The 20,168-nt window shown below is 44.3% G+C and overlaps 1 protein-coding gene and 1 long non-coding RNA gene across 2 annotated transcripts; one reads left to right on the forward strand and one right to left on the reverse strand.

Annotated features, from left to right (window-relative positions):
* Positions 1–1,049: 1,049 nt before the first annotated feature.
* LOC115097841 lies at positions 1,050–3,533 on the reverse strand. Its single transcript, XR_003858345.1, has 2 exons — positions 3,403–3,533; positions 1,050–1,243 (listed from the first exon to the last, which is right to left on the reverse strand). It is a non-coding gene; the product is annotated as an uncharacterized LOC115097841 (long non-coding RNA).
* Positions 3,534–3,556: 23 nt separating this feature from the next.
* Positions 3,557–17,276, forward strand: ABHD17A (abhydrolase domain containing 17A). The gene is made up of 4 exons (XM_029613944.1): positions 3,557–5,369; positions 8,341–8,535; positions 11,985–12,164; positions 15,913–17,276. Exons 1-4 carry the CDS (start codon positions 5,050–5,052, stop codon positions 16,139–16,141), a joined length of 924 nt encoding a protein of 307 aa, XP_029469804.1. The 5' UTR covers positions 3,557–5,049; the 3' UTR covers positions 16,142–17,276.
* Positions 17,277–20,168: the final 2,892 nt, after the last annotated feature.

Genomic DNA, 20,168 nt, shown 5'->3' on the forward strand with positions numbered 1-20,168 from the left:
ACAAGGGCAGAATAAAGATCAATCTATAAATGTTTCTGCTTCTCAGGAAATAATAGAGAAGCCCTTGATAGAGACTGCTGACTGTTTACCTAGGGCGCCTTTGGAGGCAAGTACTCCAAAACCAGTAGGATCTGGATGGGACAGCAAGTACACTTCAGGATAATCCCCACAAATCAGGTCAGTAAGGAAGTGATTTTGAAACTATGGAATCTTATTGTAAGATTAGAAAATTCAATAACATCGTTGACAGAGGCAGTTGTAGAAATAATAATTCAATAAAGAAGAACTCAGATCATATAAGAACACATGAAGAGAAAATTACAGATCTTGATAGATGTATAACACAAGTGGAAAAGGTACATCGTCAAATAGAAAATGAAGAAAATCTTTCTAGGAAAACAGAAAATATGGAAACTAATATGCGGGCACTAAATTTAAGAGTAATAAATTTTCCAATAATTAAATTATTGAGCCCAGTGGAACTTTTTAAAAATTATATAACACAAGTGTTAAAAATACCAACTGAATGCATGCCAGTAATTGTGAGAGCTTTCAGAAGACAATATAAAAGTTCAAACTGAGCAGGAAGGAAAAGAGGAAGAAGGATCACCATTTATGGAAACCTCCATCAATATCTCGGATTTACTACAAAATTCACATGATACAGTAGTTAATTATAGAGGGACTCTAATAGTTAACTTTGCCTTTGTAACTGACAAGGAGAATGTATTAAGATGCTTTTTCTGCTCACGTTTATCTATGTTCTATGGGCAGAGAGTCTGGGTATACCCAGACTTAGCACGGAATATTCAAATACGGCGGAAACAATTTCTAAATCTTAGACAAATGGTGTTAGATAAGGGCAGTCGATTTCTGCTAAAATATCCATGCAGATATGTGGTTAAGTATAATGATCAGTATTATTTTTTCACTGACCTAAACATCTTAAAAGTCTTCTGGAGATTGCAATAGTTACTAGCAAGAAATGTCTTGTAAATTGTTGTTAAAAATGCAATAAAAATTTAAATTAAAAATTAAAAAATGATGTATGATCAGCATTACTTCTTTTATTCTTGCTTGGTTGTTTTTTTTATTGTATTGATAATTTGTTGTACTGTTACATTACTAAAATTAAAAAAAACAAACTGCAGGGGTCATCACATGGTTTGACTTCCATCTTGTGTTGCTCAGTCCTGTCAAGTTTGGTTCAGTTGCACACTCTTTTTCGGGTGACTGGCTTATCCTTACAGGGAGAGAGATGATGAGACATTGAGTAGGATCTGAAGTGACACAACAGGTAGGGTACAAGAGGGTATATATCCACAAGGTCCTTATATATGGACAACCAGAGCAGTCCATAGACACAAAAGTGGTGCCCTCTTCTCCCATCCCTTTCCGGCTTGTAGACTGACTCAAAAAGGCAGAGTGGCTCCACTTAGGTATGGGCATTAATTTGAAATGAAAATGAAAAACGTAATGAATGAGTCCATTTTCATTTTGTTTCAAACAAACCATGGATTTTTTTTTCCTAAAAACAAAAAAACTAATGAATTTTTCATTTTCTGGAAATAGTGTACCCTATTAACAAATAGGGCACAATATTACCAAAACAAGACTCTGGCGGGACCAGGCCTTGGCCTAGTCCTGTTGCTGAGGTCCAGGCCTGGGCGTGGGCCACTCAGGAAGAAGGCACTGCAGTGCTGTCACTGTGGCACATCCTTTGGACGGATGACATCATTTTTAGAAAGAAGATGCAGAAGGCCTGGTCCTGGGCCTCCAGGCCTAGGTCAGAGCCTCGGTGACAGGACCCAGCCTTCCCTCATTGACTTCAACGTAAAATGAAATAACAAACGAAACAAAGGAACAACATTTTTTTTTTGTTCAAAATAAACATGACAAATAACTGTGACCTACAAAACAAATGAATGAACCAAACCAAATTTTTTGACCCTGCACATCCCTAGTTCTTCCCCTTCCCCCACAGGCTCCCAGGGCCTTCATTGACACCTATGTATGTTGCTTACCGCCGGAGGTGCTCACTGTTGTACAGAGCCCTGCATCCTTAAAAATGTTATTTACATTTTAACTGCTCATAAGATTCACACCCAACAGCAGGAATGCTGTGCTTACCTTCCTGATGGAATGTAGAGTAAAACTGTATTAATCAGAGAAAGGTGTGGTTTTAAGACATGAGACTGGCAGACAGTGCTGGCTCCAGCCCAGCTCTGACATCAACTTTGTGCATGATCTTGGACAGGTCCTATTATGATCCTGTGCTTCTCCCTATAGGACTGATCCAGCACTGGTTTTTACCACACTAGTTCTCTGAACTAGTAGTTCTGATTTACCTTAGGAATTTGGGATTGAAGTGTGGTCCCTGAAGTTAGAGTTAGAGCAGTGTTTCCCAATCCTCTCCTGGAGGCACACCTAACCAGTCAAGTTTTCACGATATCCATAATGAATATACATGAGATAAATCTGCATACCCAGGCGAGGAACTAAGAGTAATTTAGGCATCCTCCTGCAACAAATTACTGTGCAATGCCTATACCTGGTGGTGTGACAGCTCTGTTGGAGGCTGGCACTGCAGAACACACCGCTGCCAGTCAAATACTAAAATACATCTATCATGTCCTAGTACTGTAAAATGAGGGAAATGGTCAATTCCCAACAGCAGGACTATGGAGATTCCAATTTAGGCAAGTGTTTTATTTCCAAATAATATACACTTACAAGCCTTGAATAAAATATTTAAGACTAAGGTTTATGTGACTGTTAACTAGAAAGTATTGCTAAATTATTAGTAAAATCTTGAAGTGTCCTGACTTGCCAAAAAAAAAAAAAAATCCTGATGAGAATACTTCCAATTTCAAAATGACTTATTTTAAAGTGCTACATAGTGAAACAAAGAGACACCTCACTCCTCCTAATTAGTCTCCCCTAGAAACAATGTTCAAGAGAGAGGATAGGATGGAAGTGCTTTCTCTGCAAACTCCACCTTATAAACCCCAAACCTAAACTTTAAAGACTCCCTAAAGTCCACACTACATATATTTAAAGAAAACATGCAATTTGATTCACTGTATATTTATACAAAAGTATACAATCCTGGAAGATAAATAAATATTTTAAAAAAAAACATGTTGTCTATTTATATCTCATAAAAAAAAGACAAACGTGCAATACTGAATTTTCTGGTTACGTTTGCCTCCTGCCTGGGTTTAGTCACCTAAATCAACCCTTTTGATCTTGTAGCCCACAGGTCAAGTAGAAATCTGCCCCTCACTTCTCCCGAGATAGCCCACATCACCTGCCCGTAAAGAGTGAACCTCTCCCTCCCTGTCCAGACCTCTGCAGACTGGCCTGAGAACTCGGTCGGTTTGCTTTTCCCCAAACACGCACCTCTGCCTCTCCCTGCTGCTGCTGCTGCTGCCTCTCCCCTGCCCCTGAGCTGATTTGTACAGCGACGGCGTCACTTCCACTCCGGAGCTGCTGCTGGTGTCACATCCGCCACTTGGAGCTTCCAGGAGAAAGTGAAAAGGGAAAGAAGGAAGGAGGGAGGGAGGGAAGGCAGCGATCAGCCCCGGCGGGACCTGCTGTTGCTGCTGGGACCCACAAGGCAGCGCCGGTCCTTTAAAGGCGGCGCTGGCGCCTCGGCCCGGTCCAGTCTCCGGACGGAACCAGGTCAGTGTACCGCGGAAACCCGGCGGCATTCCTCTCCCCGCTTCAGGATCTTTGGCCTCGGTGGCTTAAAGCGGATCGAATCGGGATCCCGGGTTCTGGTCCCGCTCCGGACCTGTTTTTTCATAGTATTATTTTCTTGCTGGCTTTATGGAGGAAGGAGAGCAGGCGAAAACCCTTTGAAAATTGCAATGAACCCAAGGATTGATGTCCGTCTCTTTGCTACACCTTCCCTTATCCTGATTATGGGTTTGGTTCGGTTTCTTTTGAATTTCCAGGTTAGAACTCTGGGTTTGGATCCGATGGTTATTTCGCTTTTATTTTGACATGTTTATGTCTATTTTTTCATCATTATTAATAAAACAGTCTCCCCTTCCCTCGTTTCCCAGGCAGTGCTGGACAGGGACAGTTTCTCTTCCTGCGTTTCAAGCCTGGTTTTCTTCCCTTCACCCCTTTTTTAGACCTTCTCCTATACTGATGATCCCTGAACGAATTGTTTTTATTTAAACTAGAATTACAAGTCGTGCTAGTTTATTTTTAAAAATATATTTATGTTGTTATATTACACTCGTTTGTTCCCAGGACAAGAGCAAAGCTTGATGTTCTGTCAAATGAGGGAATTTAAAATAAAGGAGAGCCGCAGAATCAAAAAGGAAAAGGGACTTGAAACTGCAGTCTGCCCTGCATCTGTGTTAACAATAATGAATGTTTAGCCTAAAGCTGATTCCTCTGTAAATCCTAATTTCTAGCTGGAGAGAACCATTAGTATACACAACACTGATTGGAAAATTCTGTTCTGCTAATTGGATCTATTTTGAGGGCATTTAAAAACACATTGTCAGAATGTGTATATTTTTTGTAAATACATACACCTAGAGGCTATATATATAAATATCATGTATATAACCTTTTTCTTACATGCATCCATATGTATGTAGACTGTTTCTAACTAGCCCATTGAATTCCTGAGTGTTTGGCATCCTGTAGTAAAATAAGCTCTGTCCAGAGGCCTAAACTAGTTTATTTTATCTTTCCCTTCTATCCTTCCTTACAAATTTTAATTTTCTTTGTTTGTTTGTATTTTTAAGAAGACACAACTGGAACTTTTTCTTTAGTTCTTACCTAATTTAGAAATTGAGCACTCTCATCCCACAAAGCCCTAGAAAGAAATGCTAGCGCTGGTAGGCCATATGAAAAGGAACTGTTGCATTTTTTCCTAAAACAAGACCATGGCTAGTAGGTGACTAGAGTGTCATGTTGAAATCACATTGACTCAGTGGCTTTTAGAAAGGGATTTCTTGTATTTCTTCTTTTTTTTTTTTCATATTTCTTTTGTTCATTGCAATTTGAACCCTTCCCCTCCTTGCCATGAATGGCCTATCCGTTAGTGAACTTTGCTGCCTCTTCTGCTGCCCCCCTTGCCCGAGCCGAATTGCGGCCAAACTGGCATTCTTGCCACCAGAACCCACCTACACCCTGCTCCCTGAGGCGGATGGAGCTGGGGCCGGAGCGCCGAACAGCACCAGGGGAGGGAGTGGCATCATGGCCCGCTGGAAGCTGCACCTGATGGACCGGGCTGACTTCCAGTACTCGCAGCGGGAGCTGGACACCATGGAAGGGTTTGTGACCAAGAGCAGCCGTGGGAACCGGATTGGGTGTATGTACATTCGATGTGTGCCCGGAGCAAGGTAAGGGATAGCAGCGACTCTAAATAAGGGGGCACAAAGCAAGTTTCTCTGTAATTCACTTTCCACCTCATTCATGACCTGTATTGGGATCCGCATAGTTACACGCAGCTCTGCCAGTAAACCTCACTCCTGCCCTGCTAGTCCAATACTGAGACCCATAAACACAGTTTTGCCAGTGCACCTCCGCAGCACCCCCTGCTATTTCAGTACCTTGCTTCTCTGTAATTGAGACCAATCCTCACTGATATAGCGGGATCACTCAGAAGAAATATGAGGAAATACCCTTTTTTTTTTTTTTACTGAAAGGGTAGCTAATGCCCAGAATTGCCACCAATGGAGGTGGCAACAGCTAAAACAGTGGCAGAATTCAAGATGCTTGGTACACATATATAGAACAGAGGAAGGAGATAAAAGGAAATCGAATAAGGTCTGTGAAGACCCAGAAGGCAGGTATGGCTGGGCCCACACTGGGCCAAGCGGTCCTTATGTGTCAGCAGTTATGTTAGTATGTTATTGTGTGTGTGTGGCCACCTGTTTGTATAGGACCAAATGTGGGAGCACTGAGCATCAAACTTATTTCACTGTTCACCACAGTCATAATAAAGCCTAAATCTCCAGAGGTGAAAGAGGTGGTCTGCACAAATCACAGTCTCTCAGGTACTGGAAATTATTCTTTATTAATAATAATCCACTGTATTTTTATTTGATCTGATTTGAAGTCAGATAGCATGGTCTTCACATCAGTACTATGTACTTTGTGTACACCGCAGCTGTATCCACATGTACAGAGGAAGTAGTTGTGAGAGACAACACCGGCTAGCATGGAAAAAGTGACCAAAATCAGTTCAACAGAATAGTTTATGGTTTCCTGCCAAAAGTAACTATTATATTCCCTGTGATTCTGAGAAACTGCATGTGGGTAACCTGCACAGAGCGGCAATTGCAAACCTGAACAACTTGCTGGGCAGATTGGATAGATTAGCTGGGACTTTATCTGCTGTCATTTACTATGGATTGTAAATTCAGTGACTAAGGCAAAGCTAAGCTAGGCATAAGTTTAGTGCTGGGGACTTTACACAGAAAGGCCCCTTTGGATTCCCATCTTTTTCCTGAAGCCAGTTGACCAGCACGTGATTATTTGCTTGTTGTTTCGCCCTCTTCTCCTTAGTGTCAGCTGTGTGATCACAGAGCGTGCCAGGTTTCAGAAGAACTTATACTGTAATGGAAGGCTTCTGCCCAGCAATACAGCTTTTCTGGCCTGCATTATTAGGGAAAGGATAGGGTGACTGTAAAGCTCCATGTCATGAAGGCCAGGCTGAGCCAGTACTGGACTTGAAATTCCTGCTCTTAGAAAATCTGAAACTACCAGCCCATAGGTGCACTGACTCAGCCTGTCCCTTCTGGCATGGAGCCATCTAAGAAATAAATGGTGAAGAGAGACAGAACCAGGTACAGAAATATACTCCAAATGTAAAGCCTAAGGCAGCGTCTTTCCTCAGAACTTCCTGCAGAGTGTGCACTTATCAGGAGCCCTGGCTCAGCTCGCCATCTCCTCCTGGCATGAGCAGTGGTCTGTCTGCCTGCATGTGCTTTCCCAAGAGGCTGGCCAGTGTTTGACTCTTACAAGCCGTACCTCCACAAATATTTACTTATATTCTTGTCCTGTGATTGGAATCAGGGCAGTGGGAAGGTTTGGACTGAGGGTGTGAGAGAAGCTCGGGGGCATAAGCTGTCGTGCACGGCCTAAACCCTGAATAGCAGAACGCTGCCGGCACAGGGTGACGTGTGGGTAAACAGGCTAGGAATGGAGGCAGTGGTAGGATGTGTGTGAAGGAGGCAGATTTTGTGTGCATGGCCCAAATGCTCGAAAGAGGGGGGGATTCCTGGTGAGAGGAGGAGGAAGGTACTCGGTTTCACCAGTGGAAAACCACCAAAGTGGAACGTTTCATGACAGAGGCAGTGGAAACATGTCCTAAACAGAGGATGCTTTCCCCCCAATGCTGGGAGTAAGATAGGTGAAGGAATGAGAGTGTGGGGGCTGAAGAGGTGAGTAGGGACCCAGAGTTTCTCTGACAACAACAGTAGCTGTGTCAGTGTCTGGGTGTGGCTGCTGAATTATCAACTTGTCTCTGAAACTGGAAAAACCAGACTGGAGGCAGAAACAGCAGGGCTGTTTCCACCATGTTTAGCTGCTCGTAGGGGTGGCTCTGAGGATATTGTATCGTGCTGGAGTATTTTACACCTGCTCAGTCCTTCCTTCATGCTTCTAGAGAGGTGGGGGTTCAGGCTTCCACCTTTCCGGGAAAAGTGATAGGCTGATCTGTCCTTGGGGATTCCTAGAATTTACTGACAGGGCTAGAATATCCTTCCCGGCAGGTAAGATTGTCCCCACTTCTACAGACATACTAGTACTACTGTTACTTAACATTTCTGTAGAGCTGTACAGAATCATAAAACAAAGGATCCCTGCTCCCTGGAGCTTATAGTCTCATTGAGACACACAGACAAGATAATTTCTAGTAATTACTTGAGTATTACAGTAAAACATATTTAACACATCCTGCTTTCACCTTTTGGGTTTACATATTCCTCCTATGGGGTTTTTTTTGTTGTTTTTTTGCCTTTCCCTTATATATCTAAACAGCTTTTATCAATTAGACAGTTTTGTTCTCCATCTGGGCATCTGCTCTTCTAACTGTCCTCTGTTTTTTTCCTCTTTCTCTCTACGTATTTATCTGATAATTTTGTCAGTCCTCCTCTGCCTGTGTTCTATGTGAAGGTCCACAATCCTCTCAGTACTTCCCCATACTACAGCCATTTGTAAGGCTCCCACATACCCCACAGTGCTCCCAAATACTACAACCATCGGTGAGGGTCCCATACTCCCTGTAGCACTCCCTAGCGTGATGCTCTCCCAATGTCAGTTCTGCCCCTTCCATCTGGGCGATGATTCCTTCTCCCCTCTCTACAGGTTCACCATCCTCTTCTCGCATGGAAACGCGGTGGACCTAGGACAGATGAGCAGCTTCTACATCGGCCTGGGCACACGGATCAACTGTAATGTCTTCTCCTATGACTACTCAGGCTATGGGGTGAGCACGGGGAGGCCCTCTGAGAAGAATCTCTATGCAGATATCGATGCCGCCTGGCAGGCCCTGCGGACGAGGTAAGACCTATAAGTCATGCACACCTCAGTGTGCCATTCCTGGAGTTCAGCTAGACCACACATAGTGTGCTTTGTATGACACTGCCCCAGGCCACAGCCTGTCCCCTCCCTACCTGCTATTCTTTCACTAACGTCAGCAGCCAGCTCCAAGTCAAAAAAAGGACCGGCTAAGCCAGGCCAGGTTTTACTCACTGTTTCTGGATTTGTAGTTCAGTTTCTTTAAGGATATTAGAGATATGGCATTGACACTGGATTGGCTTGTAGGTTTGATTTCTGGGGCCTGGCACTGGGACCAGAATGGTTTCACGGGTCTGGCAGTGGGACTGGACTGGCTCTCCGTGCTTTTGTCTAAGAGCATTTTGGCATATGCTTCACCAGCTGACCCTGTACATCTAACAGCTCAGCACTCCTGATATTTTGTGCCTGGTGATCCTGTAACCTGATGCTGGCACCCTGCAGCAGTTCTGTTTGTTGTTATGTCACACTCTTGAATGAGCAGTGGGGATCTCTTGGCTGAAGGGCTTGTTGACTGCACAGATGCATCCTGTTTGCATGGCCTGACATGGCCTCTCCCCCCTCGGCTGCTTTCCAGGCTCTCTCACCTCCTCCTTCAAGCCTCTTGTCTGATCCCACACGTTCATGCCTCAACTTTAAATATGTCAACTCAAGTGACCAGAGTGGGAGCAGTCAAAAACTACTTTCCAACCTATTACTCTGAGAAATATACACGTGAGCCATCGCTGCTTACATATACATTTATAATTTTTATGTCAGCGGTAAATCATGTGATTTCAGAGTCCCTTCCCTAGAGACCTGACAATCTGGGTTTCAAAAGAGGTGGTTAAGTGACATGGTGATTTTGCAGCTCTTTGATATAGCATTGAGAGTCCACCATCAATTCTTAGCCCAGTTTGCTGTGCTATTGCATCCAATGTGGATTCTCTGGCTCTATAGCATTAAGGTCCAGCCACACTAAAGAGGTAATTTTCAAAGGAGTTACACATGTAAATGTAACATGCTATCGTAGCAATTTTCAAAAGCCATTTACATGCATAAAGTGTACTTAATACCTGTATAACCTATGGACAGTTCAATGGCATATATTGTAGCAATTTTCAAAAGCTTACATGTGCAAAACTCAGTTTTATTATGTGTGTAAATCCTTTTGGAAATTACCTCTTAAGCATTAATCTCAGAGGTGCAAATGGCCTGATCCACTGGAACGGTAACTTTCAAACAGCCTTGCGGGCATATGTTATAAAATTGGCAGTACCTATGTACATGTGTGCACAATGTTATATGTGCGCGCAAATGCCAGCTCTACCGCGTGAGTGTGGGGATTTTATTACATACAGGCGCCGACGCCAGCTTCCCCAGTCTGTTCCCAGTTCGCCCAGGTAAAAAGGCTAGGACTTCCTAACTCCCCCTAATTAACCTGCCTACCTTTTTAGCCCCAACCCTTCAAACCTCACTAACTGGCCTCATTTTTTTGTTGTACTAGTTACACGCCATCCATAGCAGAAGTATAGAGACCCCAGCAAGCGCTTGCGCATGTAAATAGTTACGCACTGGTTTAATGCTATCCGGGAATGCCGATGCCACGCCCAGACCACACCATGCCCTACTCCCTTTTTTCCCCCCCAAAAAAAGTTTTGTGCGCATTTTAAGAAATCTGCCTGGCGCGCAGCGGCACAAGAGACGCACTGAGCTTTTAAAATGTATCCCTTAGACTTTTCTTCCATTCAGCGTCTGTGGAAAAATATTTTTCGGAATCAGGTCCAAAATGGGGGAAGAAAAACTTTTTAGTACATCTGGTCTTAAATCGGAGGAATGTTATCCACAAGGAGCCCTGCACATAGGGTGGAAGCACTGCAAAATGGAATAAGCTGAGCCTGTGTAGCTGACCTGGAACTGGCTGGAAAGCCAGGGTAAGAGAGATGCAGCATTTCAGAGTGGGTTCGCAATGACCCACTAGACTTAAAGCACTTTTATCCCCTGGTCCTGAGCTGGCAGCCTGGCTTGGTTTTTGACCCTGGGTTCAGCAGAATAGATCAGTGACCTTTCCAGAAGTGTCTCAGTGAAGGAGTCTCCTTATTGTAGGAAACAGTCACAGGGCTGCAGAGATGACTATAACGGATACATTACATTTGAGTTGGTCTTTTAGTCTGTCTCTCAAACCCCAAAAGCACATAGTAGCCCCTAAAATAGCAGTTGCTTGGCGATATTTCTCTTTTCCATCCAGCACACCTCTGACTTTTTGCTATGTTCTAAGCACTGGAGGAAAGGAAGAAACCGCTTGCTCCTGATATAGTAAAACTCAAGATCTTTCATCTGCTGCGCTGGCTGCAGGGGCCTGAGGCACTGGCAACATGGATTGGTGTTGGGTTTATAAGTGGGGGATTGCATGGAATGTGTAAGAAAGTGGGAGCAGAAGCATTCAAGATGAGGAAGTAGGGAAGAATAAGGGATTGCAGGCTCCCCCCAGAAATGTAGTTTGAAGGAATGCTGGTATTGTGGTTCTACAGAGCACTGGACATGGATTTATCATAGAAATAAGATACAATGGCAAATAAGGACCCCAAGACCCATCCAGTCTGCCCAATTTGCTTACTTTTGCATTGATTAGGCCACAGTTGATATCTGCACTTCACTTTACTTCTTCCCAACTGAGGATCCTCTGTGCTTCTCTCAGCTTCCTTGAATTTTATTACTGTTTTTGTCTCCACCACATCTCACTGGAGGCTGTTCCATGCATCCTTCACCCTTTCTGTGCTGAAATATTTTCCGATTTTACTTCCAAGTGTACCCTATTGAAGCCTCATGTTAGCACCTCTTGTTCTAGAGCAGAGGTTCCCAACCCTGTCCTGGAGGATCCCCAGCCAGTCAGGGTTTCAGGAGATGCACAATGCAAATTCCTCCAGGATAGGCTTGGGAATTGCTGGTCTAGGGGCATTCATTCCTCTGCAAAAGGTTTGCTGCTTCTGCATTATTAATACCTTTGGAAGTGTTTGAATGTCTCTGTCATATTCCCCAATCTTTTCTCTCCTCTGGGGAGGTCCTTAAGTCTCCTCTCATAGGACGTTTGGTGCAGACCCTGCACCATTTTGGTAGCACTGCTTTAGAAAGTACAAAAACCAACCACCTGGTACAGAAGCAGTAGCACACCCATTGTTTCTGCAGGTTTTGTCTTTCCCTGTGCACTCCAGCATCTGGCCACCACTTTGTCGCATCTGACCACATCAATAAGGCACAGAAAAGTAATCACAGATTCCAGTGCATGCATAACAGAGTAAAACGTTTTGAAGTAATTTTGTATGAGAACTAGTGGGAAGTCTTTCTAGTGAACTCTCTGGGACCTGCCCAGACCATGTCTCCTGGGCAGCATGTGCTTTCGACTGCAAATTCTTGCTGTGGTTTTGATGAGCAATTTATTGCCTGTCTTGCCCCAGGTATGGAATCTGTCCTGAGAATATCATCTTGTACGGGCAGAGCATTGGCACAGTGCCAACCGTGGACCTGGCATCAAGATATGAATGTGCTGCTGTCATCCTTCACTCCCCTCTCACTTCAGGGATGAGGGTCGCCTTCCCAGACACTAAGAAGACATACTGTTTTGATGCATTTCCCAAGTGAGTTCTCAAGTGGGTGGAGGAAAGGCCTGGTGGAATACTCTTCATTTTGATTTGAGACAGTCAGATTCGCTTAAGGATTTTAGGAAATTAATAAAAACATATTTATTTAAATTGTTACTTTTCATAGTTTGTTTTAGTTTCATTTACTCCCGTGCTACGATGGTTTTAATTTGTAATATTAGCTTTTAAGTATTTTGTATATTTGTATTTGAAGTTTATTTTATTTGTTTTATATTCTTTTATTATGTTATTTTATTATGTATGTATTATTGTTCATTGCTCAGGCCTTCATTGTTCATTGCTCAGGCCTTCAATGTGTTGAGCAATCAAGAAATTCAATAAATGTAAATGGTGGTGCTGGTGTTGGGAGGGATGTGGGGAATGAGAGAGAGAGAGCAGGATTCTGTAGCACCCAGGTCTGTGCAGTGATTTTCACCCACCAGCAGTTGCAAGCAGAAGGGGTCTGGTGGTTTGAAGAAACAGTCAAATGCACCTCGAGACACTTAGTAGACGTAATAGTTAGGGGAAACCAGAGAGTGTTCTGATCTTCCCTTCCTGGGCACCTGCCTGACAATGTCCACTCACACACACACACACACACACACACCCCTGTGATATGAGAGCAGGATATGTGCATCCACTCATCAAACATGCAGTGTTTAGGGGCTGGCCCAGAGTGATTCCTGGCTTAGTTCTTCTGCTTACCAGATTAGCTGGGGGACACTGCGGAGGCAATGTTTACAAACTGGGGGGGGGAATCAGTTACATATTGTCTGAATTCAGGGCCCATGACTGCAGAAGGAGTTTTGGTTCATGGCACCTGGCCAAAGATTGCCACTGCAATGACTGGACTATAGTAGGCTGAGAAGTGATATAAAATAAGGGAAAAATCTCCAGGTAGTGAATAGTAACATAGTAGACAATGACAGAGAACTGTCAATTGGCCTATCCAATTTGCCCATTTGTACAATGAATGAAGGTTCACAGCACTGGATCCCAGTCCTGGTTCCAACTCAGCTGGAAGAAGGAAACTGCTGGGCTCCTACCCAAAAAACTAGGCAAAGTTTTTAAATCTTGATAGCTGTGGGCCCAGTTTCCAGCGTTATCTGGCTATGTAAGTTGGCCAGATAAGACTTAATCCGGCTAATTTACATGGGCTATTCAGCAGCATAACTTTGTTTGGTGCTGCTTAGCCAGATAAATTAGATTTGCTCTGTGGCGGGTCTAACTTATCCAATTAAGTTAACTGGATAAGTCTGAATATCAGCACTTATCTGGCTAAGTGGCAGCTACTGAACATAGCTAGATATTTAGTGGCCACCACTTAGCCAGACAAGTCGTTACTTATCTAGTTAAATAGTGCTGACTATCTTTGTTCAGGATCATCACTGCAGAGGTACATATATCCTCACCCCCAGGCTGGGTGGCTTCAGCTGGTCGCATTTTTGTACCATGTTTGGCAGCTCCCCAATAGGAGAAGATACTGAATTACTGTTACACGATTTCACGTGGGTCAGCTGAAATAGGACGGGGTAAAATGACGCACCAAGAATGGACAGCTGGTACCCAGGAGTCCCAGGAACAGTTATGTCTTTCGGTCCCATGTTCCAAACATTTGCAATTTTGTAACCAAAATGATTGCTGCCATTTGGCATATGGAGAGGCATCCATGCACCAGATGGGACACTGATATGTCCCGGGGGAGTGATTATTTTAGCACATAGAATTCCAGCAAGCACACCAGAATTTCATGTTCAAATGTATACAGTTGTGCTGATGTTATGCAGATCACATTACACTCACAAAGCAGGGCAGATTTTAAAACAATATTGGGCCTCCCAAACCCCATCAAGATATCAGGTCAATTTTCAGCCAAGGCTGAGTACCTCCTTTAGGCAGTAAACATTTGGCTGTCTAGATTTAGGAAAAATTTCAGTCAAACCTAGGTGCCTAGAATTTCAGCTGAAATTTTCCTAAATCTAGACAGGCAAAATTTGACCATCTAGGCTTGGCTGAAAATAGGCATATAAATTTAGCTGCTAGTGCTGAAAATCAGCACTAAGTGGCTAAGTCTGCAAAATTCAACCCTCCCTGCTGAGCTGAAATACCCTGCTGCCTGCAGCCTGCTACTTGAAAGCCTCCTCTCACAGTCACAATCCTCTCCCTGAAGAGGATTGTTATAATGAAGATCTTGGGCCTGGGCCCCTTTCAGAATTTCCACTTGTAGTTTTGGAGGGTATTTCATCTTTGCTGGCAGGAGGGATACAATCTTCCTCCTGCTGGCATCACTGACCTACACTTTAAAGATGTTGCAATTGGAAGTGTCATTCAGCAGTGCCTGCAGGAGAGAAATTTCATCCCTGCTGCCAGCAAAAATGGAAGATCTTCCATAATCAAAAACAGAGATTTTGGAAAGGGGGTTGGCCCGGAATAATCTTGGTGCTTGAGAATTGGTGGAAGGCTGCCTTATATTGGGCAGTTGAAGGGAGGCCATCATGGCTTTTGGTGGGTGATCACTGGCTTGGGGCACAGAGATAGCAACTAGATTCAGGCTACCTATCCCTGCACCTAGTTTGGGCTATGTAAATTAAGCACCTAGCACTGAAAATCAGCATAAAGCACGTACATTCCCTCCCCCAACCTTACTCTACCTATTCACTCATTTCTTAGGATCCTAAATTTAGGAATTCAACAGAGGGCTTTTTCACTTAGGCAGATCTAGGCACCTAGATCTTTTGAAACTTGGACGCTATGAGGTAGATATTCTAAAGACATTTAGACAGATAACTTAAAGTGGCAAGTTTTGGTATATTTAGACTTTTATCTGGCTAAAATCTAGCCGGATAAAAAAAGAGGCATTCCGGGGCATAACTGGGAAGAGCCACTTATCTAGCTAACTTAGCTGGATAAGTAGTGATATTGAAACTTATCTGGCTAATTTTAATCCTGCTATTGAGCAAGTCTAAAGTTATCCGTTTATTTTATCTAGCTAACTTTAAACTTATTCATGTCTTTAAAGCGACATGGCTGCACATCTGAATATCTCAACTAAGTTAATTGGATACATCTTATCTGGCTAACTTACTTAGCTGGCTGTGGACCTCTCTGTATCTAAATACTTACATGCTCTGCAAAGAATAAAATGTTAGGGATCCTGATTATTCAAAAGCCACTTAGCTGGAAAAGTAGGGCTTATCTGGTTATGTGGCGCCGCTGAATATCTGGCTCTGTTCAGCGGATGCCACTTAACCAGATAATTCACTTATCTGGCTAAGAAGACAGCCAGATAACTCACGGGCAGGGAATGGGTGAATCAGGGCGGTGCTACTTATTTGGACTCATCTAGTTAAGTTAACTAGATTGTTAGACCTGCCATAGAGCAGGTATAATTTCGTTGGATAAACCTTATGTAGCTATGTAGTGGTTTGTACATGGATATTCAGCAGCATAGTCTTATCCAGCTAATTTACATAGAAGGGTAATTTTGAGGCCTACATGTTTAGACATCAAACATACTGAAAATGCACTCACAATATCCAGTACAAATGCCATAACTTTGATGTGCCTGACTTTAGGCATCTGTGGTTAGCTTAACTGACATTAGAATGCCTACCTGATCTCTGTTTGTGTCTAAATTCTCATTTTACCATGTGAAGCGGTATCTTCCTCAGTTTAGCTGGGAATGTGTAGCAATCTGCTCTTGGCCTGTGTATTTATTCTCTCTTTTCGTGGACTGTTTTCACAGCATCGAAAAGGTGTCGAAGATTACCTCTCCTGTCTTGATCATCCACGGCACGGAGGACGAGGTCATTGACTTTTCACATGGCCTGGCCCTGTACGAACGCTGCCCCAAGGCAGTGGAGCCACTGTGGGTAGAGGGGGCAGGCCACAATGACATTGAACTTTACAGCCAGTACCTGGACCGTCTGCGCAGGTTCATCTCCCAGGAGCTGCTCAGCCAGCGCAGTAACTGATGCTCCCACCTCAAGGTGGGATGCTAGAACTTGGCATTGGGCATAGAACTTTTCTTAGCCCTCCTCTGCAATGTGATGAGCAAGGAGATCTTCAGCCCTTGCTGAACGAGGGAGAGCATCGAAATCAGAAAAAGAAGATCCAAAAAAACAAAAACCCAGAGTGTATATTTTGTTTTCCAGCTTTCAGAAATTTGATACAAGCACAAGAAGACAAAACTGAAAAAAGAGATTTTGTGGGTGTGACACTACTATGTAAAAATTTTCAATTAAGTATAGTAAGAACTCTCCTTGTTCCTGATGGCTGGAAGAGATTCTTTTGTTTTTTGTTTTTTTTAATAATTTCTCTACCACAGTCTGAATCATCTTAAAGCTCTTGTAGGGGTCAGTAGCCAAAGTGACTGTCTCTCATTTTGTTTAAAGAAAATGGTGGTGGGAGGGCATTTTTTATTTAGTCTTTTTAAAAAAAACAACAAAAACCCCACATCTACTCCACCCCATTTGAAAACATGTCCCTCATTTCTATTAAGAGTTGCCACATGGCTCTGATACATTTTTTTTTTTAACCAGCTGACTGATCCAGTCCTGGTTTTTACCCTACGACATGCACAGGCTCCATTTCCTGCTTTTTCATAAGCAAATCAGAACTACAAGTCATTATATGCAGCAGGATAAAATCCAGTCTGGATCAGCTTCTGGACTGACCTAGGCTCTTTAGTGCATCCATACAATTATTGGGATTAAGCAGACAGGATCTGAGGATAACTTGAAGAGAATGTTTGCATCTACTTCCCTCTCTCTGAAAGTGCTCCAGAGATGCTGCACTGGAAACGGGCGTGCATATTAAATTTTTGGTCTGAAATCATACTTTTTAAGCTTTAGAAGAGGACACCCCCCCCCCCCCTGCTTCTCCCATTAGACGAAGCAGTTTCTCTTTTTTTTTTCAGCACTTTGCCAAAGCACTGATTGAATCCTCTTGTAAATCCTGCAGTCTGAGAATTTCCACTAAACAACACTGTCGGAGGAGAGGGAGGGGGAAGAGAAGAAAGGTCTATAATGGTCCAATATGTTACACTGTTAAAATTGACTACAATCTGATGAGATGAAGTTCAATAATGTTGAAAAACACTAGAACATCTATGCATCTGCATGATTTTCATTTCTTTGTCGTTCTTTTTTTTAATTGAACTGCAGCAATCGCATCACAACAGATGTTAGCAATGGAAAAGGTTACTTTAGCTGTTGAAATGACACTTATCATAACCTGAATTCATACTATGTCTTTCATGCAAACAGGATCCCCCAAGTATTTTAGGAAATTAGTACATCAGGTCTCTATAGACTTGCCGCTCTGTTAAACAAAGGTTTGAGGCAGTGTCAAGGAAATCTCAGTATCTCTATGGGGGCAGAGGTATATCTCAGCAGCAACCTCAGCTGCCTGGCTGAAAGGGAGATATCCAGAACTTTGAGCGTGGTGCCTGCCTTTAAACTCTGAATCTAAAGGAGTTCTGAGGGGAGTTGGTGGTGGGGGGGGGGGGGGGGGATTGGTAGACCTTTAGATCTTCTCAACTAAGCCCCCTCTTCAGTGATACTTGTGAAGAGGTGACTTGCTGTTTTGCCTCACTGAAAAATCCAGAGAAGGGACAGCAAGTTTGCTTACCTCTAAACAGGGATCTCCAGAGACAGTAGGATGAATTAGCCATTATGTATGGTTGACATCATCTGATGGTGCAGACATGAACCCATCTCTCTAGTAAACCTAATTGGTCGATTTTCAAAGGCTTGCGCATGCCAAAACTAGGAGTTTTCTCTAAAAGGGGCGGGCCATGGGCCGGGACGGTACCATGAAGTCAACACGAAAGTAGTTATGCACACAAGCGTGCGCTGGGGGTCCCCTACGGCGTAGCTTTACTTCTGCTATGGACAGCATGTAAGTTGTGTAAAAAAAAAAAATGAGGCTAATCAGCAGGGTTTTAAGGCTTGGGGCTAATAGGGTAAAAGGCAGGTTAGCTAGGGGGTTTAGGAAGTCCTCTCCTTTACTGGAGTGAACTGGGAGCAAATTGGGGAAAAGGCCTATTGCGTCGCCACACGTACCTACTAAAATTCCCCCCACTTACTCGCTCAAGACAGCATTCGTGTGTAGATATGTGCGTCAATATAAAATCATGTGCACATGTACGCACGCATAGCTAATTTTATAATGTGCATACACGCACATGGGGTAGATTTTAAAAGGAGCACACAAGTTATAAAATTGGGTCGGCGCGCGCAAGGGGGTGTACAATTGTGCACCTTGTGTGCGCTGAGCCTCGCTGCCTTCCCCCGTTCCCTTCCTGCTAACCTGACCTTCCCACCCCCTTCCCCTAACCTTCCCCCCCCCCCCCCCAGCCCTACTCTAAACTCCCAAAAATGTTCATCTTACCTTTTGTGCCTGCCTCTGGGCAGGTGCAAGTTGTGCACGCCAGCAGCCTGCCGGCAAGCGATCCTCCAACAGAGCGGCAATGGCTGCTCTGTTGGAGGCCTCTGGCCCCGCCCCTTTTTGCAAGTCCCGGGACTTACATGCGTCCAGGGGCTTTAAGTGCGTCGCTGGGCCTTTTTAAAATAGGCCCGGCATGCGTAACCCCCTCTACGTGCGTAAATCCTTGAAAATCTACCCCATATGTTATAAAATTGGTGCATCAATGTGCTTACGCCGGCAAATGGTCGGACATGTGCGCACGTGCACAGATCTTAAATTTTACTTCATACTGAGTAGGTGTGGGATTTTCCCGCAGAAAAGCAGGCTGAATTAGCCATGCTGTCTGGGGGATGTCCTCTGGGCGGGGAAGGCGGAGCTTTCCCAAACTCACAGAGCTCTGCTCTGCGCGGCTGCACGTCCTTTCCTGTGCGGCACCAGCGCCATCTTGCTCTCAGTCTGAACTTTCCATGCTGCAGGCTGCATGCGGAGTTTTTCCCTGCTTCACTCTCATGCTTTTTGTGAAGAATTCAAGAGTTTTTCGCACTTCCAGTGCTCAGCATGTAACCAAAGCCCCAAGGTTCAAATTCTGCCAATGCGGGAAGATCATGTCCGTCACCAATGGACATAATTATTGTTATCTATGCCTGGACCCTGAGTATGACCAGTCCTCCTGTAGGGACTGTAGCCATATGACTCCCCGGGCCCAGCTCCAGTGGGTCCAGAAGATTGCCCGGCTCCAGGAGGAGTCCTCAGGGTCTTATGCTCCTTCATCAGAACAACGCTTGGCCCAGTCATCGGGACCCAGCTCAGCACGTCCTCGCAAGCCCAAGCGGGCCTCTTCACTTGGACCGCCAGATGGACACAAGGGTAAGGGTGGTCAGCCAACCAAGGCCCCTGGGAGCCCTAAAGCATCGGGAGATGCACCGCCCAAGCTGGCCCACAGAATTGTGCCAGAGGTGCGTCATCAGCGAGCCCCTGGGAGGCACCATCTCCAGGGTGTACCTTGGAGTCAACGCCAACACACAGGCCACCAGCCGCTAATGCTCTGCGTCCATCGAGGAGCTCGAGTATGATGCAAGTGTTGAAAGAACTGTTGCGAGTGCGGAGGCGCATTTGCTTACTCAAGGGAGATGTGAGCCCTTGGATCACGGCGTGGCTCAGGGAGGAGCCCCAAGACACACCGTGAGAGGTGAGAGAGTACAACAACCCCAAAAGACATATTCACCAAAACCCCTTACCTGAAATGTCAATTTCAACCCTTCTCATTGTCCTGATTTGAACAATGCAACCAGTATTGTCCTCATCACAATTACTACAAAGACAAATACAAACAAGCAGCTCTGATGATCAGGGCCCCATTCAGACCTCTGGCCCACCGCCTTGCCCTCCCATGTGGTGCTAGGGTTGGTCATGGCAAAAGGCGTGGAAATTTCCCTTCTCGGGTTAGACAACATCCAGAAAGACCAACCTCAAGTTCCGCTTGCGGCAGTCGCCCTACTAAAGCATGGTACAACTCCCACACACTTCCGTGGTGTTTGAGTCCACTATGAAACGGTTGAAGAAATACTGTCT

The sequence above is a fragment of the Rhinatrema bivittatum genome, chromosome 8 (genome assembly GCF_901001135.1).
Source record: "Rhinatrema bivittatum chromosome 8, aRhiBiv1.1, whole genome shotgun sequence".
Taxonomy (NCBI): domain Eukaryota; kingdom Metazoa; phylum Chordata; class Amphibia; order Gymnophiona; family Rhinatrematidae; genus Rhinatrema; species Rhinatrema bivittatum.